The sequence below is a fragment of the Primulina huaijiensis genome, chromosome 9, assembly GCF_012295235.1.
Source record: "Primulina huaijiensis isolate GDHJ02 chromosome 9, ASM1229523v2, whole genome shotgun sequence".
NCBI lineage: Eukaryota > Viridiplantae > Streptophyta > Magnoliopsida > Lamiales > Gesneriaceae > Primulina > Primulina huaijiensis.
The window spans coordinates 17,097,915-17,122,771 of NC_133314.1; the positions used below are offsets into that span (position 1 = coordinate 17,097,915).

General features: G+C 33.4%; 3 protein-coding genes across 7 annotated transcripts; 1 reads left to right on the forward strand and 2 right to left on the reverse strand.

Annotated features, from left to right (window-relative positions):
* The first annotated feature begins 1,448 nt into the window (after window positions 1-1,448).
* LOC140985005 (potassium channel AKT2/3-like) lies at window positions 1,449-8,339 on the forward strand. Of its 2 annotated transcripts, XM_073452723.1 has the most exons (11): window positions 1,451-1,720; window positions 3,799-4,017; window positions 4,104-4,262; window positions 4,946-5,003; window positions 5,268-5,585; window positions 5,866-6,105; window positions 6,196-6,513; window positions 6,774-6,962; window positions 7,213-7,288; window positions 7,365-7,931; window positions 8,041-8,339. In XM_073452723.1, exons 1-11 carry the CDS (start codon window positions 1,524-1,526, stop codon window positions 8,175-8,177), a joined length of 2,478 nt encoding a protein of 825 aa, XP_073308824.1. In that variant the 5' UTR covers window positions 1,451-1,523; the 3' UTR covers window positions 8,178-8,339. The 2 variants fall into 2 exon arrangements, with proteins under 2 accessions (XP_073308825.1, XP_073308824.1); XM_073452724.1 differs by lacking the exon at window positions 8,041-8,339 and having other exon boundaries at window positions 1,449-1,720; window positions 7,361-7,681.
* Window positions 8,340-8,819: 480 nt separating this feature from the next.
* LOC140985006 (serine hydroxymethyltransferase 7-like) lies at window positions 8,820-13,000 on the reverse strand. Its single transcript, XM_073452725.1, has 4 exons — window positions 11,591-13,000; window positions 10,252-10,657; window positions 9,799-9,900; window positions 8,820-9,520 (listed from the first exon to the last, which is right to left on the reverse strand). Exons 1-4 carry the CDS (start codon window positions 12,650-12,652, stop codon window positions 9,297-9,299), a joined length of 1,794 nt encoding a protein of 597 aa, XP_073308826.1. The 5' UTR covers window positions 12,653-13,000; the 3' UTR covers window positions 8,820-9,296.
* Window positions 13,001-16,420: 3,420 nt separating this feature from the next.
* On the reverse strand, window positions 16,421-20,694 carry LOC140985052 (uncharacterized). Of its 4 annotated transcripts, XR_012176687.1 has the most exons (6): window positions 20,375-20,694; window positions 19,066-19,262; window positions 18,524-18,622; window positions 17,631-17,682; window positions 17,403-17,551; window positions 16,713-16,879 (listed from the first exon to the last, which is right to left on the reverse strand). XR_012176687.1 is itself a non-coding variant. In XM_073452788.1 (5 exons), exons 1-5 carry the CDS (start codon window positions 20,652-20,654, stop codon window positions 16,740-16,742), a joined length of 768 nt encoding a protein of 255 aa, XP_073308889.1. In that variant the 5' UTR covers window positions 20,655-20,693; the 3' UTR covers window positions 16,421-16,739. The 4 variants fall into 4 exon arrangements, 2 of the variants coding, with proteins under 2 accessions (XP_073308889.1, XP_073308890.1); XM_073452788.1 differs by lacking the exon at window positions 17,403-17,551 and having other exon boundaries at window positions 16,421-16,879; window positions 20,375-20,693; XR_012176688.1 differs by lacking the exon at window positions 17,403-17,551 and having other exon boundaries at window positions 17,631-17,727.
* Window positions 20,695-24,857: the final 4,163 nt, after the last annotated feature.

The window sequence follows — 24,857 nt, forward strand, 5'->3', positions numbered from 1 at the left end:
ACCTTATAGGTATAGAAAGGGACTGGAATGGTTAATGTTATGGAACGAGTTATATTAATGGTCAAAAAGGTTGTGGTCTTGTTGCTTTCATCCACCTAGAAAATTGTCTAAGGTATAATTATGAAGCCACCAAATCCTTAATCATTAGTATAAAATTTGGTAGCAGAATCAAGATTAATTTATCTTATTTCATAGTAGAAATAATCAATATCTTACCTAAAAACTAAAATGATCAAAGATTTAAGATAATATGTGAAAATGTAATTTGTGCCCCTCAAATTTGAGGTAAACAAAAAAAAATAATACTTCTCACTCAAATCAACATATATTGCACAATATTTTTTCATAACATAACTAACAAAATACGCTAATTTTGCGGTGAAAATAATAAGTTAGAGATAAAAAGTAATAATTTTCACGGATCAGGTCGGAAATCCATCTAAAAGGGTTTTTGTGATTTTAAATTCAACCTAACAATTTTCCGTTTTAGATACACATGGGAATTATACGTACTAAACATACTTATGCAAAATAAAGAAGTGCGAAGGCATTCAGCGAGGTTGTATTTAGATTAAATGATTTATGTGGATTTGATTTTAAATCCATTCGACCATTCCTCAAGGGATGGAAAACAAATTAGTGATCATTAATTAAATTAAAATATGTATATGTCCATTCCTCAAGGGATGGATATATTCCCTTGTCAAAACTTATGTGAATAGACATGTACATATTTTAATTTAATTAATGACATAAATGCTCAACGTTGTTCGTATTTGTTTGCTCTTTAATTTTTATTTTTATATTTTACTCAAGTTTGGGACCGGATTTGTTACAATTGAATATCAAACTCGATATATTGTTTCAAACCCGGTATTTTGGTGTATTGTGAAATCACGAGATTGCTGAAAACACCCGTGAAGAAAAATGATCTATCAACTCTCCGTGTTTTCAAATCACGAGCACACATATCCTGTATGCAATTAACCCGTCGTACAATTGTGTGGTGTAGCATTATCTCCATAGACATTAAAATTCCATCACTAGTTATTGTTGTATGTTTATATATATACTATGATCCTGACGGATGCGTTGCGTGCTTGTACAATTTTTGATTTTTTTGAAATTATCAAAATTGATTGGAGATATTTTGGTATATATATATATTTAATCATGTCCAAATCAAAAGTATAAATTCTTGCAAATATTATTATATGTAGTTGGTAAAAAGAACAAAAAAAAGTTCCCACTAAACGCCTTATCATCATCAAATCAAGAATCAGTCGATCAATCCCATATGATCCCACTATTTGGCCACTATACCTACGTAACCACAGCATACATAATACTACTCCTTCCAAGAATCATATTCATTATATATGTCACTATATCGCGCGCCCGCGCACACACACACACACACACATGTGTGTGTGTGTGTGTGTGTGTGTGTGTGTGTGTGTATATATAATATGTATGTATATATATATCTCAGCCCTCTAGCTGCTTAAAGCTGTATCTTGGTAATGTTCTGCGCATTGAAAATAATGGAGTCCGACAAAAATGAAGAGGGAAAGGGAGTCCACAATGAGGATGAAGCAAAAAACTCGACAGGTTTCAAGAATCTTTCCAAGATTATTGTCCCCCCATTGGGTACTTCTTATACTTCACAGTTTAATGATTCTGATGGTAGAATCATCTCCCCCATGGATTCAAGATACAGGTATGTATATTGTCAGAAGTTTGAAAGATTGATTGTAAAAAATGAAATTGTCAATTTAATTTCTCTGCAAAATTTGATGAAAATTGAATTATAGATATAGTTAAAGTAGTTGCCGATAAAGCAGGTAATGTTACAAGTTATAGACAAGAGCGGAGCCATGATTCAAAAATATTTGGGGTTGGCTACATCTCAATTTAGACACTAATAAGTATGTGTATTCAGTTAAAATCGAACCGAACTTTATAAAATCAAATTAACCGAAATTTTTTTCCGACAACCAAACCAAACCGAATCGAACGAACTTTACTAGGAAACCCGAACAAATATAACTGAAAAAATCTGTTATTTCGGTCGATAACCGAATTAACTGAACTTTTAGATTTTTTTAAAAATCATGTTTTAATTAAAAAAATGTAATAAAAATTGAATTAAATAAATTTAAATTTTGTTTACTTCTAATTTTGTTGTCTAATAAAATTTTATTAGAAGTTTATAATATTTATACGATAATAAACTTTATTAAAAAATAATATATTATTATTTTAAATAAAAATTCGGTTTGTTCGGTTAACCAAACTTTTATAATAAAACCTGAAACTAAGCCGAACTAACATATGTTTTAAAAAACTAAAACCGAACTTCAAAATAAATCGAACCGATTTTTCAAATTAATTTACTTCGGTCGGTTATTTTGGTAGAAACTGATATTTTTCTCACCCCTGTACTGAATTGATATTTTCCCTTATCTTGAACCCAAAATGGATTTTTCAATTTTTTTTTTTTACTTTTAGGAACCATTCATGTCAAAGGCCAAAGCATTTTCAATCATTTTTTAAAACCAACAGTAAAAAAAGTTAATGCATAGATTTAGACATTGACATACATGAAAGAATGAGATGGAAATTAATTGAAAGAATAAGATGTTACATTATTCAGTTCATCTCGAAATTCAAATCATTGATAAATCATATAATAACATATATACCATAATTCACATCGAAAATTTTGAAAATTTTAAAGTTTTATTTAATTTATTTTTCTCAAAACCAATCCGTATAAATATACACAAATTCATACTAAAAATTTAAAATTCTATAAAACTTTTAGTATTAATATAAATTAAATAAAGATCTAATAAAATATTTTGTAACTATATAATTATATTATCATATTAACTCAATTTAATATATTTTTGTGTTAATGTAAAAATGATCTAAAATATATATTTGGAATTTAAAGCTAATTTTAAAAATTAACTTACACGAAATCCTTTAACACCTTTGAGTGAAACACGACAAAAGTCATATTTGATTATAAATATTTGTAGAAGACCATTTTAAAAAATCATCATAGTTAAAAAATTTCTAATATTTGCACCAATAAAGTATGAATAAAAAAATACTCAAAAAAAAATTGAATAAGACTAAAAAAAATTAATCAAAAACCAATAAATTTTTTTAAAAAAATATCTGCCCCTGGTTATAGAATATATGAGGAAGATAAATCATAAAATACAATTTTGCACGTATTTTTGTAGCCATTCACAAATAAGTACATACATAAATGGCAAAAACTTGTGTGAGACGGTCTCACGGGTCGTATTTTGTGAGACGGATCTCTTATTTGGATCATCTATGAAAAAATATTACTTTTTATGCTGAATATCGGTAGAGTTGACCCGTCTCACAAAAAAAGATTCGTGAGACCGTCTCACAAGATAACTATTCTACATAAATACTAAAGGTGAATGAAGTATTAATCAAAAGAGTTTTCACTTTTATGAATAAAGATTCATAAACTATCGCATGATTTCGTAAGAATAATTAATATATATTTTTCTAGATAATTGACCTTTAAAGTTTAAAATTCTAAATGTGATATTTTTGTTTATTGTTAAGAGTCATAGCTCGTTTATATATATATATATATATATATAGAAAAGGGAAACTTATTTATGTCGGAAAATAACATAATAAAATATTTGGAAAAAGAAAGTTAAACTAAGTAAATTACATTTGGTGACCAAAAATTCCAAAATGACCAAATTAATATATATAACACACGGTTTTACTTTGTAGGTGTTGGGAGACAGTAATGGTACTTTTGGTGGCATACTCTGCATGGGTATCTCCCTATGAAATCGCATTTCTAAAACCCGATCCAAGCACACAACTATACATAGCAGACAATGTTGTGGACTTTTTTTTTGCGATCGATATCGTCTTGATGTTTTTCGTCGCCTATATTGACCCAAAAACACAATTGTTGGTTACAGATTCGAGAAAAATTGCTACAAGGTTCGTCTTTGTTTGTTTGTTTGTTTTCGTGTTCTTTGCATGAGATACATGGTGAAAAGTTTGCAAAACTTTGGTAACATACATAGGTACCTATCAACTTGGTTTATAATGGATGCTCTCTCAGCAATCCCATTTGAGACAATAGCTTTCTTGATTTCCGGCAAGCATCAACTCTCCTTCGCTTACTCCGCCCTAGGAGTCCTTCGATTGTGGCGTCTCCGTCGAGTCAACTCATTTTTTACCAGGTTAGTTTTCATGGACCAAAAAGTACATACAATTTCCCGAATCTAATATAAACTTTTTTCAACAAATAAATTTTATAGATGAAAGATATTAGATACAACATTGAAAAATATTCTATCGAAACGAATAGGTTAAATCTATAGCATTTAAAAAACATAATAGCTTGAAAAGTATTATTTATGATCGTGAAAGAATTTTTTCGACTAAAACATATAAGGATATACGTACCGTGAGATCAAAATTACTTTCTAAAATTTTACTTTTTAACATTTTAGAAAACTGAGAAAATTACATTCTTGATCACTTGTGTTTGTCTCTTTATAATTTTGATAAACTATATGTGTCGTTGAATTTCAGTTATAGTTTATTATATTTTTGTTTCTTTCAATTTTAGTCATTTTCCTAGGTGACACTGATGTGGTAACAATGCGAAGTTGATATGACGATAACGTATATAATGTCACATTAGCTTTCCTGATATACAAAAAATGACTAAAATCGGAAGATAGACGATTAAAACTGAAAATTGATAAACACACAACCAAAATCGCAAAAAAAAAAAAAACATATACAACAAAAAATACAAATACAATTTTTTGCATAATAATACAACAATACAGAGTTAAAATTGTGTAGGGCTTATATACTTCTTAGATGTTACATGCATGCCTTACCTTTATCGCAGGATCGAAAAGGATATCAGATTCAGCTATTTTTGGGTCAGATGTGCTAGACTCTTGTTTGTAAGTATAGAATTTCCACACAAAATCTTTGTTTTAGTCATGCATCTGATTGCTGAGACCGCTTGTACCGCTAATCATGTTGCTCATTCACCAGCTAGGAGCTTCTGGTTTTCATCTTAATCTTTCCAAGGAATTTAGGGACTGTTGCCCCATATATATTTTAAAGCTCTTTTGTAAACTATGACTTGGGTAGCGTTAACGTATGAATGAATGATTTATCATTTATCCTCAAAAAAAATTATGCATGTGATTATGTGGTCGTAGGTAACACTTCTGTTAGTGCATTGTGCTGCATGTGTGGCCTACTTGATAGCAGACAGATATCCAGACAAAGAAAACACATGGATTGGATCTTCCAATCCAAATTTCAAGAACGAAAGCCTTCAGATTAGATACATTTCAGCACTATATTGGTCCGTCGCCACAATGGCCACAGTTGGCTATGGGGATATCCATGCTGTCAACTCTTTAGAAATGGTTTTCATCATCCTCTACATGCTCTTGAATCTCGGCTTGACGTCTTACATCATCGGTAACATGACTAACTTGGTAGTCGAGGGCACACGAAGAACCATGGAGTTTGTAAGTTTTCCTGTCTTAGCTAGAAACTGTGCCTGAGCTCGGGCTCCAATGTCTATTCGAGTATACTCAGCTCGATCGAGCAATTGATTTTTTTCTCTTTCGTTTTCAAATTATTTTTTTTTCTAAATAAAGTTTCATCACTTGACCTTGAGCATTTTTATAACGAAGGAATGATTGTGACATCCTTCTCACATGAAATGTTCAACAGCGTCAGCTTAATATTTCTTGGAAATTTCAAGAATAGGGAGATTAAGAGTTATCTGTTTTTTATTTTTGTTAGAGAAACAGCATTGAGGCCACATCAAGTTTCGTGTCTCGAAACCGGTTGCCACAAAGATTGAAAGGGAAAATAATGGCTTATATGTGCCTGAGATTCAAAGCAGAGAGATTGAACCAGCAGAAGCTCATTGAACAGCTCCCAAAACCATTATGTCTAAGTATCCAGCAGCACTTGTTCTTGCCTACTCTAGAGAAGGTTTACCTCTTCAGTGGCGTTTCTAGGGAGATTCTTCTTCTTCTGGTGTGCAAACTTGCATGAAAACGCATTCTTACCATCTCTTGAAATATGGAAAGCATTTAGATTCGTTTAAATTTTGTTTCTAATGATCAGATTGCGGATATGAAAGCAGAATATGTGCCCCCAAGAGAGGACATTATAGTACAGAACGAGGCATCAGATGATATTTATGTTATTGTGTCTGGAGAAGTAGAAATGATAGAATGTGAAACAAAGAAAGAACAAGTTTTCCGGGTTTTCAAATCCGGAGACGTTTTTGGAGAATTTGGAGCATTTTGTTTTAGCCCTCAAAAGTTTACTTACCGAACCAAGACGATTTCGCAGCTGCTCAGGCTCAAAACAAGCTCACTTACTGAAGCAGTGAAGACCAGAGAAAAAGACTATGTAATGATGGTTAAAAACTTTCTTCAGGTTGGTTGATAAGTATATAATACCAAAATATCATACATGATCTTAAATACAAGATAACTGGTAAAATCTAATGCATCAACTTTGGACTTTATATGTTCCCTATTATCCAACCGTGTAACTAAGATGTAGTCTCTACTCAGTATATATAGCTCATTCGTTTCCTCAAAAGATCGACATGTTGCCTTTATATTGTGGCAGTAATAAACAGCTTTGGTTTGAAAACCAATGTGTATTTACATTGTAACATGATACTGTTTCAGCATCACAAAATGCTCGAAGACTTACATATACGGGATTCATTTCTTGAAGATGTGGAAGACAATGGTGACTCTAACGCGTCGATTAATTTGCTGAGTGTAGCAAGTACCGGAAATGCACTGTTTCTTGATGAGTTACTCGATTCAGGATTCGACCCTGATGTTGGAGACGTCAACGGAAGGACCCCATTGGTATGTTTCTCGAAAACTTGATAGCAAATCATTGTGCTTGATATGATTTATGTTGGCAAACAAATATGAGTAAGACATAAATCATATCAAAAGCAGAATGATCAAACAAATATAACTAGTACTAATGAAATGTATGGTTTCAAGAGGAAAAAAAGCAAAATGTGCCCATCAGAAATAAAAGAATATACTCTGGATTTGGAATATCATAAATCCTGTGATCCTACTGATGGTGTTTGTGAAAAAACATCAGCATATTGCAGCTTCAAACGGGCACAAAGACTGTGTTTTGGTGCTGCTGAAGCATGCTTGTAGCTTACATCTGAAAGGTAGAATTACAGCCCCTTTGTCCGAATTGGCAAATAATCTTAATCTTGGTATTAAACTAAAAGATTTCAAAGACAGATTCGAAAGGAAACACAGCTTTATGGGATGCCATAGCAGCGAAGCGACATTCCATATTCGATATACTGTACAGTTGGGCTTCCATCTCCGATCTTTATGTGGCCGGTGACCTTTTATGTACAGCAGCAAAAAGAAATAACTTAATAGTGACAAAAGATTTACTTGAACAAGGATTTCATGTGGACTCCAAGAATAGCTCTGGAACGACCCCGATTCAGGTTGCAAACATAGAAAACCATGTGGAAATGATGAAATTTCTTCTGATAAATGGTGCTGAAGCTGATGAAATAGTTAAAAATAAGTTTTATCCATTAAACTCGAATCGAAATCTTCAAGAGTTACATGTAGGACATCGTGTAGTCATGCCCAAGACATCGAAAAGAGCTGTTGTCTCATCAGGAGGAAACGAGCAGAGATGTAATGGTGAAACATCCGAGTCGCAATGTTCTTGGAGGATCATTATATACAGAGGAAATCCGGAAACCTGTAGAACGACAAGTTGCTCAGCCGAGCCGGGGAGGTTGATTAGGTTGCCAAGCTCAGTGGCTGAGCTCAAGACTGTTGCAGGTATTATTATGATCAAAATATGTACATTCTTTTCAGCAGTCTAACAATAAATTGAAGAATTTGAGTGTTGAAATGTGTTCCATGAATTTTATTTCAACGATTCTGGCAGGTCGAAAATTCGAATTTGATGCCACTAATGCATCATTATTGAATGAAGAAGGCGCTGAGATCGACTCAATCGAAGTGATAAGAGATAACGATAAGGTGTTTATAGTCGAGAATCGGCATAATTTGGTGAGCATCTGACGCAGAAAATAAGTATAAAGTTTCTTGTTTACCCATAATTGTGAGATAATCGAACAGATGAAAGTGTTGTCGAAAACTTAAATCTGTATTTGCAAGAATGGAACTGGTAGCACTCGTACAAGGTAAAATTATCTCTCCCGCCCAAAATCCCGAATTTAAAACGACATTCGAATTTAGAACGAGATTTCGAGTTCGTGTCCCAACTGAAAAAAGAAATATTTTCTTCCCCATGCCGAGAATAACTAAAGTTATATGAATCATTTTATAGAATAAAGTAACAAACTGTCTTTGAAGTTTGATATTTCCCACTTAAATTTAAACAGATCTTTTTTTCATGTTTCAAATTTTCTCATTTTACATTTTTCCAGATATATTTAGTTTTGTTTTTTTATTTTTTTGTGGAAAATTTATTACTTTAGAGTTACTATCCATATATAAATATAATCAGATTACTATATTCTAACCCAATAAACTATAATTTTAAAGATTTAACATTAACAAACTATTAAAATATTAAAACAAAACACACTTATTTTTTCTAATTACATGTTTAAAAAGAATGTGCCAAAGTGAAACCACCCATGCATCACTTGTCAAATAACACACTTGCAGATTCTGCAACAACGGGGAACACAGATGGGAAACTATTGCAAAACTTAAAATTATATATCATAAACAAAGGTGAAATTTATTTTCATTTACTCTGGAAAAGTACAAGAATAATATGAAAATAAATGTGCTTCTGTTTATTTTGTACTTCGAAAATACAAAAACAAAGTTAAACGTCTCAAAATACAATTTTGGCCTTATGTAAACAATTGCATATAAATTTTCAAGTATTATTTACCCAGCCGACTGAAACCTCCATTGGATTAGATATTGGAAGAATTCAGCACCAGTACACTGTTGTCATGCTCAGTTACCTGTTTATATGTACGTCTGGATGCAGCGAGCTAGATTGCAGAACAGATTCAGCCTATAATTCTCCTCCAAAGGAGAAATTAGTTAAATAACTTTGGTCAACTCTTTTTTTAAGAAAATGACATCCTCAAGTGTATTTCAATGGATGAAATGCTTGGGCACATGAAAGTGTTCCTTTGCCAATGTATTCCAACAAAATTATGCATCCAATCCTGGCATGGCAAACTGGGCTGCAAAACTTTCTACTCGAGCTCGGAGCTCAAAGATTTCTTGGTTATTCTCAAGCCCCTTCAGAAAAGATTTAGGTTGTTTTGCATGTTTTCTCTGCACCAGACTTGCAATCTGTGCAGCTCTTAGAAGGAATTCAGCCATCGTTTCAAAATCAGCCTCTAGGCAACCTCTGGATGTCATTGCAGGTGTGCCTACAGGAGCAAACACAAAAAACCATCAATAGTGCAGGAAAAAAATATCAGACTACACCATTAGTTGAAGACTTGAAGTTTAACTTGTGTCATGCAGTGGGCCTTGGTGCCAATATAAGCACCAGGAAGAGCTTCGAATCCGCCCTCAACTAGCAAAGATATTAACCGAAGTTATAAGAGTGTCCATTGCAGGTTTTTTAGTGTTGCTCACACTTCTTCCACAATCCAATGTGGATGGGGCATGGGGTATTGCATGATAGTAACTAGTATTGACATACCGATTCTTACGCCTCCAGGGGTGATTTTGCCATTGTCATCAAAGATTGTGACTTTATTGAGAGTAATATGACAGAACTCACACACCGTCTCATAAGTTTTGCCTACAAGCAACAATTTATAAAAGATCAATACATGATGTGGAGTCAAAGCATCACAAAAGCTAGTAATTCAGAAACAATAACATGCTCTACAAACCAAGAACAATGCAACATGCATTTAAATAGCACCACAAAAGAAGGTGTCAAATTCATGGCAAAGGAACATTTACGTTTACAGATATGAGAAAACTAGTCGAAAGAGATCGTTAAAAAAACGATAAAAATGTAGCACTTACAATTTTCCCAAAAAATAAGGAATTATGATCCAATCCATGGTACACAAGAACATAGTAACAACCTGATGCGGAAAGCAAAATGTAGAATTATGATTAAAACATGCATAAAGACACATACCTGTCAATCCGAAATTTCTGAGATCCCAAAGCAGTAGGTGATTATCAGTTCCCCCAGTGACCAATCTACAATTTCTTCTCGATAAAGCCACCCCTAAAGCCTGGGCATTTTTCTTCACTTGTTGCATGTACATCTTGTACTCAGGAGTAGCCACTTGTTTCAAAGCAATTGCAAGGGCAGCAATATGATTGTTGTGAGGGCCTCCTTGTAGAGCTGGGAAAACAGCAAAGTTCACCTTTTCCTCAAAATCATACCTGTCACAGCCATCAACTTGATTCAAAGTTGTCCCTTTCTTCCTCAGTTTTGGTCCCTTCCTGTAGAAAATAATTCCTCCCCTAGGACCACGAAGACTTTTGTGGGTCGTTGACGTGATAATATCACAATATTCAAATGGACTAGCACACTCCTGCATATTTACAATCATAGCACTGGTTAAAATCAAGTTATTATGTCCAATAAAAAACTGTGGTTGAGTTGCAAGAAATAGATTTGACACGGAGAAAGGATAGCAAATGGGCTGGTTAGGCTACTATCAATCTTGAGAAAGCCAAAAAAACAACCCGTCCATGCAGCCAATTTCTATCAACAGAATCGATCAACACCACATCTAAGACAAAGAAACCAGTCCACAAAGAACAAATAATTAATTTATATAGCAAATATTACGGCGTGTGATTCTTATGTGTAGAAAGCCACATCAATCCAAACCATAGTTTGTTAAAGTTCAATGCAATTAAAACTCGGCAGGGTGGTAGGATGGAGAAAAAGCTCAACAACAAAATAATAGAATACTATGATCAGACGTGAATGCAATAAACAAACAAGTTCCTACAGCAGCTGACAATAGATAAAGGAAGGGTGCATCAGATGTGAATGAAATAACCAGGAGGTTCTTATAGCAGCTGACAATAGCATAAAGGAAGAGTGCTCATGTCAACATTATTCAACCCCAATGAAGGACTACAAGTTGCACAGTTAACGATAGCAAGATGTTTCTTACCGGCTACATGGATTGTCACTTTGCACAAGGAACACTTTCAAGAATATGCAGAACTGTCAAGGTGATTGAAAATTCTACTGCAAGATTAAGCTCGAAATGATATCACATAGATTGCAAGCATGCCATGGGTATAAACCTGACATCAACCTTCAGAGTAAATAATTTAGAATTGGAAGAGTAAACAAGGTAAATGCGAAAGCACTGATCAAATAAACATGCATGGCAACAATGTTTAGATACAAGAAATTTTAAATGCAAACCAAGCTCAAGAATTTAAGTGAGACAACATAAATTCCAGTCTCCAAATCATAATAAGGGCGTAAGGCATAGGATTTTCACCTTAGCAGCAATAAGTCCGCTAATCTGAGCCATGTCACATAACAAAACAGCACCACAACTATCTGCAATCTGTCTAAACCTCGAGTAATCCCAATCTCGAGGATAGGAACTCCCTCCACAAATCAATATCTTAGGGCGAAAATCAAGAACCCTTTCCTCAAGCTTCTCATAGTCTACATAACCTGTCTGCGGATTCACCTTATACGGCAAACTCTCATAAAATATGGACGCCCCCGACACTTTCCTGCCATTTGGTAAAAAACACCCATGACTCGTGTTTCCCCCGGAAGGTGTATCCAATCCCATTATTCTATCCCCCGGTAGCAAAATCCCGGTATACACAGCAAAATTAGCTGATGTACAAGAATACGGCTGCACATTCACACCCCATAATTCAGAATCAAGATTAAACGCAGCCAAAGCTCGCTCGCAGCAGAGTTTTTCAATATCATCAATGTGTTGGTTCCCACCATAATATCGTGCGCCAGGCATCCCTTCAGAGTATTTATTAGTCAAGTGACTCCCCAACGCCTCCAGCACAGCTCTGCACACAAAATTCTCGGAGGCAATCAATTCGATCCCTTTGAATTGCCTGTGCTTCTCCTTCTCCATAATTCCGAAAATATCTGGATCCGCATCTCGCAAGCTCTGATTCCCCCATGTTCTTACCGCAGTTCTAAGTGTTTCAATCTCATTTGAGAAAAGCCTAGGTGGCGTCGTCGAGACGGGTACTGAATCGCAGTCACGTTTACGCTTCAAGGTCATGGAATGACCCAAGATTTGAAACTCCTCCAAATGGACCACACCTTCTCCGTCACCGTCTTCAATATCGTTGTTTTCATTGGAGTAGTTCTCGTCTCTTTTAGCTGGTCCATTGGTTGCAGTATGATCGACGGCGGCGGATCCAAAAAAAATCCTAACCCTCGAACCGTTTTGATGTGAAATAGATTCATCGGAATTTTTCGAACTCCGCTTACAATCCACCAGTTCCGCCGTCCCTGAGACGTGAGATAACAATCCTAGCGTAACACCGTTGTCTGCCGGACTCTGAGTCAAATCCATCACAAAAAACAAAAGTAGCAAAATAGCAAAGAAAATATACGTGGGTTATGTTTCAAATCGAATCACAACAACAGCAAAAAAATTAATAATCGAAGAATCAACAACACCACGAACAACGACGGTGGTGTGAAGTGCACAGGCAGCGAACGGCGGAAGCAACAGCTGGAAATTCCATAGAAAATGGGAAAGTGACTTGTTTGAAGAATTGAGATTTCGTGAAAAAGTGGGAGCTGATGAAAGCTGGGGTAAAATCTGCGGCCATTTTATACGAGTGTCCACCATCAACTCCTGGGTGACAATGAATCGCGACAGATAAATAACTCAGGTGAATCTGGATGGTTTTAGAGGAGAGGGGGGTACTGGTTGAAGTCACGAATTGTGCTTTTATAAAATATATTATTATTTTATATCGTTGTAGTTGAAATAATTATTTAAAAGTAATAATTTTTGTTTTTTTTGAAGTGTAATATAATTATTTAAAAATATAGATATAGATAAAAAAAAATAAAAAAACTTCTAATAATTAAAAAAAATTTGAAAATGGATAAAATAGAAAGTTATAAATTTATTAAAACAGAATCTTAGTCGTCGAATTTTAATACATGAATAACTATTTTCTTGGTTTTGGAAGAAATCATAGGAGAAACGTAGGAAGATGGGTGAGAGTTATTGAGAAAGGATACTTGGTAGAAGTTTGTGATACAAAATTATCATTTCCCCCACTTTGTACAATAATGGAGAGAGAGAAAAATAGGGGTATATTAGTCCTCTCACATTAATATTAATTACTAAAATGATTTTTTTCTTAGGTTTCATTTATGGCAAAAACTTGTGTGAGACGGTTTTATAGGTCGTATTTTGTGATACGGATCTCTTATTTGGGTCAAACAATAAAAAACATTATTTATTTTTTATGCTAAAAGTATTACTTTTTATAGTGAATATCGGTAAAATTGACCCATCTCACAGATAAAGATTCGTGAGACCGTCTCATAAGAGACCTACTCTTCATTTATTGTTAAATAGTTAAGATATAGAATTCCATAATATTTACATACAAAAAAAATTATCACTCACTTAGTAGAATAAATTCAAATGCACGTCAAATTGAGATATCTATGGTGTTCATTTATATATTTATAATATATATATATATATATATATATTGTGTGTGTGTGTNTGTGTTTGATTTAATGAGCACTCATAGTATCGTTGAGGTGGTGTTCATCAAATCTAATAGATGTGTTAGGATCAAATATTTAGTTAGAGGGAGATAAATAAACAATCTCAACAAATTCTAAAAATATTTTTGTAAGGCTTAGCAACAATGAATTATAATTCTCGTCAATTGGGTATCAATAAGCTAGCAATTGGATATTACGCGGAATGAAACTCACTAACACGGTTTGAATACAATAAATGGCTTAAGTATGAAACAATTAGGATATGAGATGAAATTTAAAAGCAGAGTAACTGAAATGTAAGTTGCACAGGTTTGTTTTTTGGATGTTCGGAGACTTGAATAACTCATAAATCACTTCTTTCTCACGAAAGGATTCACTAAAAAAAAAAAAAAAACTTTGACGATTACAACAGTTTGCAATTTTCCACTTCAGCGAGGCTTACCACCATCTAACTGAAACTTTTAGTATCTCTCGAACTTAACACAAAATGATCAGTAAGACTTCTTAATATCCATTAAAATGATTTCTCAATAAAATTTCTAAGTACAAATTAACCCCAATTATAAAAATAAACGAATAAATGTGTGCTTGCTCTTATCAGTTGAGCCCTTGAAAAGCTTGATATCATAAAATTACTTAGATAGTTTAGAATGTTAAAGAGTCGGAGAGAGGATCTTTTTTAAAAAAAAAAAAAAAACTGCTCGACTAACTATTTATAAGCATTGTCTGCAATGATCGTCTTTTTAAAATATGTTAGTTGTTTTTTAATAAAGACATCGTTATGCCAAGATCATCCTTTCTGACAAATTGTACACTTTGGGTAGCGCACTTGGACTCTAAAATTCAATGGACTGAAAAACTGTTACGAGATTTTATCCAATAATCAGCTAGGCTCAGCTATTCAAAGAATGTTCAGCAGATGTTCAGATAATGTCCATTGATTAGACTGACAGGTTCACTGAGGTAGACTGTTCTATCAGTTGTCCTTTCATCAGCTTAGCTTTTGTCAATGACCACCTTTGCCATCGAATATAATTCTATCTATTATGCTTAGACATCAGTTAAACTCTGATTATATAAACATGAATGATCATTTTTCTTCATGAAATCAGTTTTTCTAGGCTCTGTATTAATCCATTAAATTAGTAACTTTGTTAATTCACCAAAACGTAAATTCTCTGACAATTTTTCCCATTTTGTTGATTGAAAAAATACGCACTTGTTGTAGAAATAATGAATTGATTGGATAGATAAATAATTACAAACAAATTGTTAAGTCGATAAATATACAGAAGCTGTTCTAGGCACTATCTTTTATAATAATCTTTGTGAGATCAGAGTGATTGCTGCTAGAATCAATCGGCTTCTCGGAATGATCAATCGGATTTGGAGGTTCTCTTTTATGAGATCTACTTTCTTCTGGCTAGCACTTACTTCCTCCGTTTTTCAACACTGGTTGGGGTTTTAAGGTGTATAATCACTGCATCCAGTTGATTATTGAAACCATCAATATACTCAGTGCGATTGGAATTCACCTCAGCAAGTTGTATATATTGTTGAGAATAAATGAATTCAGTATTTTTTTGTTATTATTTTGTCAAACACCAAAAAATGAGAAGTAGTTGGAACGTTTTAAGTTTTGGTAATTGAATAGGGTTGCTGATTCTACGGATTATTACAGAATCTAATCGACCTGAATTCAAGGAAGAAAACTGAACTTTCATAAGAATAAGTTTCTAAGAAGCTTAACTGATTACAAAGCCTTATGTCAAACCGATTCAAAGTTGACATGCAGCCCAACTCTCAGTCTATTTAGTTTATCAATCAGTCCAAATCTATACATTCCATAAAGAATCAGTATAATCATTGATTAAGTATCAGAGCTCAGCTGAAATATCAAATAAATCTTTCCGTATCAACAGTCATTGAGCCTTAACAGAATGTCATGTTCGACGCAATATCAGAATATGTCAGAATGGACGATAATATGGAAACGACGACATTTGCTTTTGGAAACAGATACATTTTGAAAAGATTATTGTTGCATATTAAAGCAATAAATAGATCGATTGAATGAGCTCTAAAAGTTACACAGTTACAACATCTATCTTTGGATTATTAAAAACAAACTGATCTTTCCTGAAGAAGCTTTTTGTGAGCCAAACTAAAATAGTCAGCGCACGTCGATAAATCATTATCTGATCATTTTGAGGATCAAATTTGTGCTTAGAATTTCTCTGTGAAATCTGTGTAATTGATAGTAAGAAGTAGTACTAATCAAAGTGTTTATATCGAAGTTTTACTAAAAGTTTCAGTCAAGCAGGTATTAAGTCCTACCGAAGTGAGTGATTTCAAATCACTTATAATTACCAAAATTTTTAGTGCAAATCTTCCGTGAGGAAGAAGAAATGGCATAGGAGTTTCGAAATCTCTGATCATCCAGAAACAATCTTGTGTTTATTTACTTTTCAGTCTACCCTACTTATCATCCAGAAATGGCATAGGAGTTTCGATATAATTTGATCATGAAACAATTAATTAAGTCATTTACAATAGCTAATATACCTATTTATCATTTATGCTAATTTGGAATTACAAGGTTCTTATTTGATATTGATCCGGAGTCAGTTATTTACAACTCAAACATGAAATTTCGAGCTTCTGTAGTGTACATTACATTACATTACAAGCACCCTAGGTTTTTACATGTTTTTTTAATTCGTTTTTCAGAAGTGAAAAACTGATGCAAGGGGCCCCTAACCGGAATCTGCCGTGGATAAAATGTTTGCAGGAACTCTCAATATGCCACACACAAATTGTACATTAAAAGACCACCTGCTAGACATTCAACTCCTAGTATCGTATCTGTTATTTGAGAAAGGGGCACCGGCACGCACAAACTTTTAGTCTTGCCTTGCTTGGATGCCAGCCAATTCTCTTACGTTTCGAACACGCTGGCGACGAAGATAAAGGCCAACCAGATAAAAGATGAACGAGAGAGCGAAGGCAGAATAGTCAAACACATCTATGATATGTCGACGGCCTGCAGATGAGAGACCATTTAACTTCAGAAGCCACAGAAAAATAACTGATTGAATATAATTATTTTATAACATGAATAACTACTAAAAGGAGGATGTGAGCATTTTGATAACTCTTTCTTCCGTGCGGCCATATAACAAATCCAAGGTCAAAACGCTGAACATAGTTTTATAGAGGGAGTTCTCTATCAAATTCATCCTGTTTTATCCTCTAAGAGACAGACGATGCAGGAAAATCACACTATAGGCAAGAGTTCTCGAAGAGGGTGGAACACCAGAACTTCCAGGAGGACACCAAACTGTTATATGATATATTCACCAACATTGGAAAATTTAAAACCAAAATTTTCATACGTATTTTTCTCAAGACTTTTCTATTTTTACATATTCGTATGGGAGGTTCAGTCATCAATGAGCCTAAGAGATGAATCGTGTAGTTTATTCTTGATGTTCAGGGTACTCCCCTCAGTTTCAGTCTATGTTCTATTTTGTACCCAAACAGTATTTAAAATTTTTTAGACTTACTGGCGATCAAGGCCATCCAAGTCAGAGATCTCAAAAACTCAACACTTCTTATATAGCCTGGATACTAAGAGATGTTGACAGAATACATCATGCTTGTTATGATATGACATTGACTGCTGCGCACCTTTATTCTGAAAAAGTTTGCCAGGCTACAAGCCAATGTAAAACAAAGTATGATGAATCGTTTTCCTTCAAAAACAAAATGACAAGGAATAAGAATAGAGGTACCTATATGTAGGAAATCAAAGGGCCCGAATGAGTATACGATTCCAAGGAACATCTGCAATCATAAAATCCATGTATCTCTAAGAAAATGACATGTCCACTATATCAAGAGCAAAGTAGAAAATATTGTCAGATACATGTTGCATATAATTGAGTCAACAGAATTACAGAAGCAGACATCATATGACAAAACCATAAGCAGCAGAAAAATGAAAAGAGTTAAATGACCACAACTTGAAAACTGTGAGAATGAGGCAGAAAACCTCCCAAATCCTTAAGAGTTAAAGATGCACCTCTCTCTCACATATTCACGAATCTCCAGTCTTTAAGAAAAGCAGAAAAAATTATCTCAAGAGTTAAAGATGCACCTTTCTCTCACATATTCACGAATTTGACAGTATTTAAGAAAAGCAGAAAAAATTATCTTATAGTTGCTTCCGTACTTTCAAGTTGTTCCAGTTTAATGTTGCACAGTAGCCAAAAAAATCATCCAAATCTGACAAAAAATTTGAGATAAGTTCCCCCACAACTAAATCTCTTACAATAAATACTTGAATCCATACAATGTGTGAGCCGTGAGGCACAATCAAACTCACAAATACCAAGGATGGACTTCACTTTCTAGACAATTCCAACTAGATGATGTTACAGCTAACAGAATGTTGGAAGATAAATTCACGAAAAAATAGCCTTGAGTTGCATTTGAGATATTCAATTTTGCAGATTGAAAAAAAATTCTAACTAATGGAACAATAGGACATAATAAATTATTTCAAATGAAAAATTGCAATTCAACACAATAAAACAGTGGAGAACTTAAAGAAAATACTAAGCGGTTAGATAAATGGAAATCAGAGTTTTTGCCCTTTTGTCTTTGAGTAATTTGGTGACTTAACTGCAATCAGTCGCAATTCATGGAGATGAAGACCAGGTCTGTCAGGATCCAACAAATCACGGAACATTCTCTTGATGTATAATGGAATAGCAGTCAGTTTCTGGAGAGAGAGCAATAAAGCTTCAACCAGTAAGTTCGTGGAATGAGAGAAGGTAAAACACACCCAAAAAAAGCTCCGACTGTCTCAATAACAAAAGAAAAAATCCCTCCAAATTTTGGTTGATAGAACACATCCTAATCACTTTCTAAAATTATGTCATTCAACATCAGCAATTTGTTTACCAGTAAAGTAAATCCTTTCCAGCCCAATACTTGGTCGCTAGCATGAAAAATTTACAGATGGCATAATTTTGTTCTTAGAGAGCTTGACATGCTAAAAATTACAGCAATCAAACCAGGAAGCGATAAGGAACGTTGGTTGATGCTTTTTAATTCTCCACCTCTTGTACCATGCTAACATCCTTGCTTACGATTCCCATGATACTATTCTAATAAAAAATTTATCCACACTCAGTAACTGAATTTTTAAATGAATCAACGTACCAGAACAATTCCTGAAATGCCTCCCACAAACAACCGATTATAGTCACCAACATCCTTCAAAACCTTTCTGACTTCTGCTTCAGTTCTACAATACAATGAGGCCTCAGGCATCAGCTTAGGTATATGCTGAGAGCACATGGGACACTTGCATTGTAGCAATGCAGAACTAAAGTTCCAGTACTGCAAAATACAACCTCCTGTAAAGGACGAACAGATATTTAAAAAAACTTTCCAGGCAAAGAAGCAAAATAATGATTCCAGAAGAAAAATATTGATAAGGCACAAAACAACCATTTTAGATGCACTTTACAACAGTTCTCTTAATCAGAAATAAAGGTTAAGAGAGAGTACGTCAGTACATAAAAATAAATAACACAACTTTGATTAATAGGTATTTATTAAATGAACCATTTGATGGCTAGTACCTCAAATTTTAAAACCCATGAGCTTTGCAAATTCAGGCATAAATCAGAAACATCACAAATTGAAAAATCACAAAAAAAAATCCTTATTAACAATTAAGAACGCTAAAAATCCAGCAGAAGTTCCTGTACTTGTCCATTGTCTCTGTCGCCGAAATAGAACAAGGGAAAATTGGAGAAACAGTTTGTGCCCCAAATATTTTCAACTACACTCATCTTAATAGCAACTGGAGCAATATATCTAAATTTCCAAAAGTTTCGATATTTCAATTTGTTAAACCCTAATCACTTGTTTTCCAAATCATAATCACGTTATGATTTCCCACTTCATCCGATGGCCATGATTAATTTCAACAGTCCCCATTCATCTGTCATAGAAGGTCCCTAAAACTTTCAAGCTTGCTCATGAAAAACTTGTCACCTTGGGTCATTCGGCTGGTCCTATCTCAGGCATAAACTCTGCATTTTCTTCTTACCCGATACATTCTAAGATCAGGCTACAACAGAAAAGAGCTTTTCACCTTAAGAACACCCGAGATTATACTACTAAATCTATACAAAGCTAGCAGGTTTTCCGTGTGCGTCATAACATTTCTCCTAACACTTCGTACAAGTATTTTCCACGTGCATAAAAGATTTTACATGATAATATCATTTATTTTCCAAACTCAAAAATTGGACCAACAATGAGCAAAACAAGGAAGCTGTTCAAAGCGTATACAAAAGTGAAAGATTGCAAAATTTCCATTTCCAACCTCGTGAAGATACAATTTTCAGATGAATCACCATAAACCCCAACATAAATCTCCGAATTCCACCCCGCATCGTCAAGTCAAAACCCAAAAATTAAGGCATTCAGTAAAAACATTTTCCTAAAAGAACCTCACCACAGAACCAATGGCCACAAGGAGCGCGGCAAGGAACATCAAAGTTCCCAAAGCAAATAGGGCAGACGTCATCAGAAGGTGGACTTCCCATCAATGCCCTCTTGTTTCTCCCTTCCTCATCAGAAAACGCCGTGCAGTCGCCGTCTGCTTTCACAGAAACCGTCTCACTCCTACTTGACGCCGCCGTCTCCACGGCGGTCGGTTTTCCTTCTCCTCCACCGGCAACTCCATTCGGGTTCGGGTTTCGTGTTCTACGAAGCAAACGGGTCAACGATTCCATACCGTACACTAGACAAAGAAGAAGTGCGGCTGGCGTACGTTGGGGCTAAAAACATTGCTTTATATATTTTTATATTAAAAACCTTAATTAAAATAAATAGCTAAGCTGATGTGTTTGCAACTTCTGCTTTTGAGTGTGTGTACTTACTNAACAAATAATATATGAAAAAGTCATTTAAAAAAGTTATATGACGTTAATAAAAAATCAAATTATTTAATACATTTAGTTAGATTTTATCCTTATCCATCGATTTTTTTAACTTAATTTATTAATTTTTATTTTTTAAAACTTAAATAATATATATACACAATAATTTTAGTGAATTAAAATAACTTAAATTTGAATTAATAATATTTTACATTATTCAATAAAAATCACAATTTACAAATACAAAATAAAAGTAAGATTATTTATTATAGACATAAGGTAAAATTGTAAATCGTCATTTAATCAAAATTTCAATTACAAAATTGACCAATAAAAGTAAATATGTTATTTTTTATCCATCATTATTCCACGTCCTATAAAATTAGTTTAATACTCTGAATATGATTTATCAATATGTAATCACATATTTTAAGTAAATGCAACATTAAATAAATTATATGCATTCTTTTTAAAAGAGTCATGCTAAGGGCATCCGCATCCGTCCACATTAATCTATGTTATTAACTTTCCATCTCTTCAAAAATTATGGGGTCCACGAGCCACATATTCATTACATTAACACTTTCCCATTATTAACACACACTCACATTCATTTAATATCAACTTTCATTATTTATGGGTCCCACTATCCACATACTCTTTTTTAATTTTAATTAATTCAATATCTTTTTAATTTTGTTAAATTTTTACAACAAATATTATTTAAAGTATTGTGAGAAAGCGTCGCACATAGCGACGGTTTGTGAAAAACCGTCGCAAGTAGCAACGGGTTTTGAGACGCCGTCGCAAACAACGACGTTTTTCAATTTGCGACGGCTTACGAAAAACCATCGCTATTTGCGAAATAATGCCGTTCATTCTGATGAATTTCTTGGTTGAGATGGCAGCCAAGATTAATAATTCATGCACCCACATTGGTGCATGAATATTAATGGGTGTTAATAGTCACCCATTAATGCACCAATGTGGGTGTCCTAAATGTATATTTAAAGTGTGTTTTGTTATAAAAGTACATTTTTTGAAGTTGAGATTCTAAAAGTATTTTTTTAAGTAAGTTGTGATAAGTGTTGGGATAAACAAATGAAATACATTTATTTACTTCATAAAATGTGTTTTTGGATGAATATAATTGAAGGGCTTTTTTGAATTTTTAAATCATAGTATCTCAAACTTTTTTCATTTGCATGCTAAAAGTATTACTTTTCAATGTAGATATAGATCAAATCAAATCTCTAATCCGATACGACCCATGAAAAATATTATCTGTAAGATGTCTCTCAATAAACATATTTTTCTGTATTTCACAAGATGTTTTTTGAATAATCATTGTTACTCACTAGAAATATAAGGTTCGGTTCCAGTAGGTGAAACTAGCCCGAATGCAGAACTCGAATTTACTCTAGGCTTGAAATCACAAAGGAGACCGTTAGAAGGGGCCGTGAGGGTGTTTCGGTGTAGCCCCTCCGACGCTCAAGTCAGATACTGAGGACGAATATGATAGATGAACTAATGATACTGCTGAAAGTCAATATATTAAATGTCTAATTAGATTCTCAAACCTGGTATTTATAGTAGAATACATGAAATCCATCATGAGTCTTTTACCTTGGATAGAGATGAGCCAATGATCCAAAATCCGATTTTGACCTGATTTTGATGGGCCCACTCATGAGATATCAATCATGTTTAGGTATGAATAAAGCCAATTAATTAACTGAGTATATAAGTTATGACATTCACAAAATTATACGGCGAATTGGTTTCTAGTTTCCAAGAATTGGTCTAAATAAATCCAAAATACTGCGAAGTTGACAAGCCATTGCACATGATTGTAAAATTCGTTTTCTTTCTGTTTTTTTTTATTGGAAGGATTATAAAAATTCTTTTCCTACTTTCCACGAATTGGTTTCAAAATAGTTTACGAATAAAGCCAATTCGAGTATTTTCTTACCTTTTTTGAATAAAGCTTATTGGGTCCCCGTTAATCTTGTTAGTAATTTGTAATAGAATTGAGATGGAAAAATTGTTTAAAAAAGAGTATTTTAGGATTTTAAAATTATGGAAGGCTATATTGTAAACTATTTGATAGACAAGGCTATTTTTCAAAAATAGTGGGCTACAATCCTTAAATTCTCTTAAATAAATCTTTGAATTTGTTCACAATATTTTTCTTTTTATTATATTTTATCAGGTAATATTTGGTATGGATTGATTGGTATTTAATCAATGAAGTGGACACATGACATCCATATAATTAGTTATATTCTAATTAATTTATAACATAGAGATTTATCTCTCAATCTTTTCTATTAAAGTAATAAATCAATCAAATACTTATAACCACCTTTATCTTTGATAATATAGAGTGATATTAATATAAATTAAATTTTTAAAAAATAAACCTATATTTTAAAAATAATACGAACGAGTTAACTCTTTAAGTTAACTAAAAGTAAAAAGAAAANATATAGTTTTTAAATCACTACTAATGAGTTTGATATTTAAATATATTAAAAAATAATGTGAAAAGACGAAATGAATATGAAATAAGAGACTAACAAATTTAAGATAATATAGTTTGGCAAAAACTTGTGTGAGACGGTCTCACGGGTCGTATTTTGTGAGACGGATCTCTTATGTGGGTCATCTATGAAAAAATATTATTTTTTATGCTAAGAGTATTATTTTTTATTGTGAATATCGGTAGGGTTGACCCGTTTCACAGATAAAGATTCGTGAGACAGTCTCATGAGAGACGTACTCATATAGTTTATATTTTGGCATAGCGATTTTCTATAAATTTTCACATAAAATTTAGCCTCTTGAAAGAAAAATTTAGGGTCCGCCTTGAATGCTAGTCATCGTGAACATATTTGAAATCCAACACAGTTATTATATTGAAATTGTTTAACTTGATAGAAATTAGGTTCGAAATTCAATTGAATTTTGTTCCTCTAACAAGTCAGAATTTGAGATCGTTGATTTGTAAGTCATGATTTCAAATATATCAATCCAAATATCATATGCTATGATTTGTACATATTCATTTTATTTTCACAACAAATTTATTTTTGATTATACAATCAAAAGATATGCATGAGAAATTAGAATTTTACTGTTTATACATTCTTTTTGGACTAAATTTTCATATGAACTATCTAAGAAAAATGGAATAATTTAAATTCTATGTGAAACTCAACAATTCGTCTTTATTAATTGTCACGCCCCAAGGACGTGGTTGGTCGACACCGGTGTTGCTCTCAAATTTACATTCGAAAACAACAAGTCTCAGAAGTACAAAATTCAGAAACCAGTCTTTTTATTCATAATACTGAATATTTCATTGTCTGATACAAAATCAAATACTAATGTTTTACAGCGGAATTGTAAAACCAGACATAATAATGTCTTAACAGATACAACGAAAACATAACTTAGAATTTAAAAAAAAACAGTCTTCTTCACCAGCCCCAAAACTGGTTCTACTCTTCTTCTTCTAACAGTTCTTCCTCGTTCTTATCTGAGATGAGTTTGGTGATTGAGTGATATGGTCGTCACTCAATAAGCGGGGGCGGGAATAACTCCCAATTTTCGAAATCATTTTCAACAGAAACAGTAATACAAATAGTATACATAAACTCTTATTTTCATAACAGGAATCAGTATTCAGAAATTAGTATTCAGAACAGAAATCAGAAATTTAACAAGTAAGCACTGAGCACGTTTGTGAATTTCATGGCTAAACTGATATCAGTCCCCTATATGTTCTTTCCTCTAAGGGGTGAGGCCAGTAATCAGTAATCAGTAATCAGAATTCAGTAATGTTCAGAATATATATTTCTATCATTAGTTCACTAGGTTTCAGTGCTTCAAAAATCAAATATCAGAAATAAAAAATACATACACTTTGCTTCAAAACAAAAGTTATCAAACTGATTTCAAGATATTTATACATAAGCCCACTTACTGTAATTTGCGAGAAGTTTCGGTTGTTGAAGTTTGGAATCTGCTTGTTCTCGCTACTAGATTTTACAG

What these genes read in the sequence shown, in the direction of transcription:
- LOC140985005 (XM_073452723.1), top strand. Translation starts at nt 1,524, where the DNA reads ATGTTCTGCGCATTGAAAATAATGGAGTCCGACAAAAATGAAGAGGGA. An exon ending in TCGAGAAAAATTGCTACAAG is followed by an intron (nt 4,018 to 4,103) that starts GTTCGTCTTTGT and finishes TAACATACATAG; the next exon opens with GTACCTATCAACTTGGTTTA. An exon ending in TCAACGGAAGGACCCCATTG is followed by an intron (nt 6,963 to 7,212) that starts GTATGTTTCTCG and finishes AAAAAACATCAG; the next exon opens with CATATTGCAGCTTCAAACGG.
- LOC140985006 (XM_073452725.1), bottom strand. Translation starts at nt 12,652, where the DNA reads ATGGATTTGACTCAGAGTCCGGCAGACAACGGTGTTACGCTAGGATTG. An exon ending in GCGGACTTATTGCTGCTAAG is followed by an intron (nt 10,658 to 11,590) that starts GTGAAAATCCTA and finishes GTAAATATGCAG; the next exon opens with GAGTGTGCTAGTCCATTTGA. An exon ending in CAGAAATTTCGGATTGACAG is followed by an intron (nt 9,901 to 10,251) that starts GTATGTGTCTTT and finishes TGTTGCTTGTAG; the next exon opens with GCAAAACTTATGAGACGGTG.
- LOC140985052 (XM_073452788.1), bottom strand. Translation starts at nt 20,654, where the DNA reads ATGGAATCGTTGACCCGTTTGCTTCGTAGAACACGAAACCCGAACCCG. An exon ending in TTGTGGCCATTGGTTCTGTG is followed by an intron (nt 19,263 to 20,374) that starts GTGAGGTTCTTT and finishes CGTCCTTTACAG; the next exon opens with GAGGTTGTATTTTGCAGTAC. An exon ending in ATGAATTGCGACTGATTGCA is followed by an intron (nt 17,683 to 18,523) that starts GTTAAGTCACCA and finishes TTATGATTGCAG; the next exon opens with ATGTTCCTTGGAATCGTATA.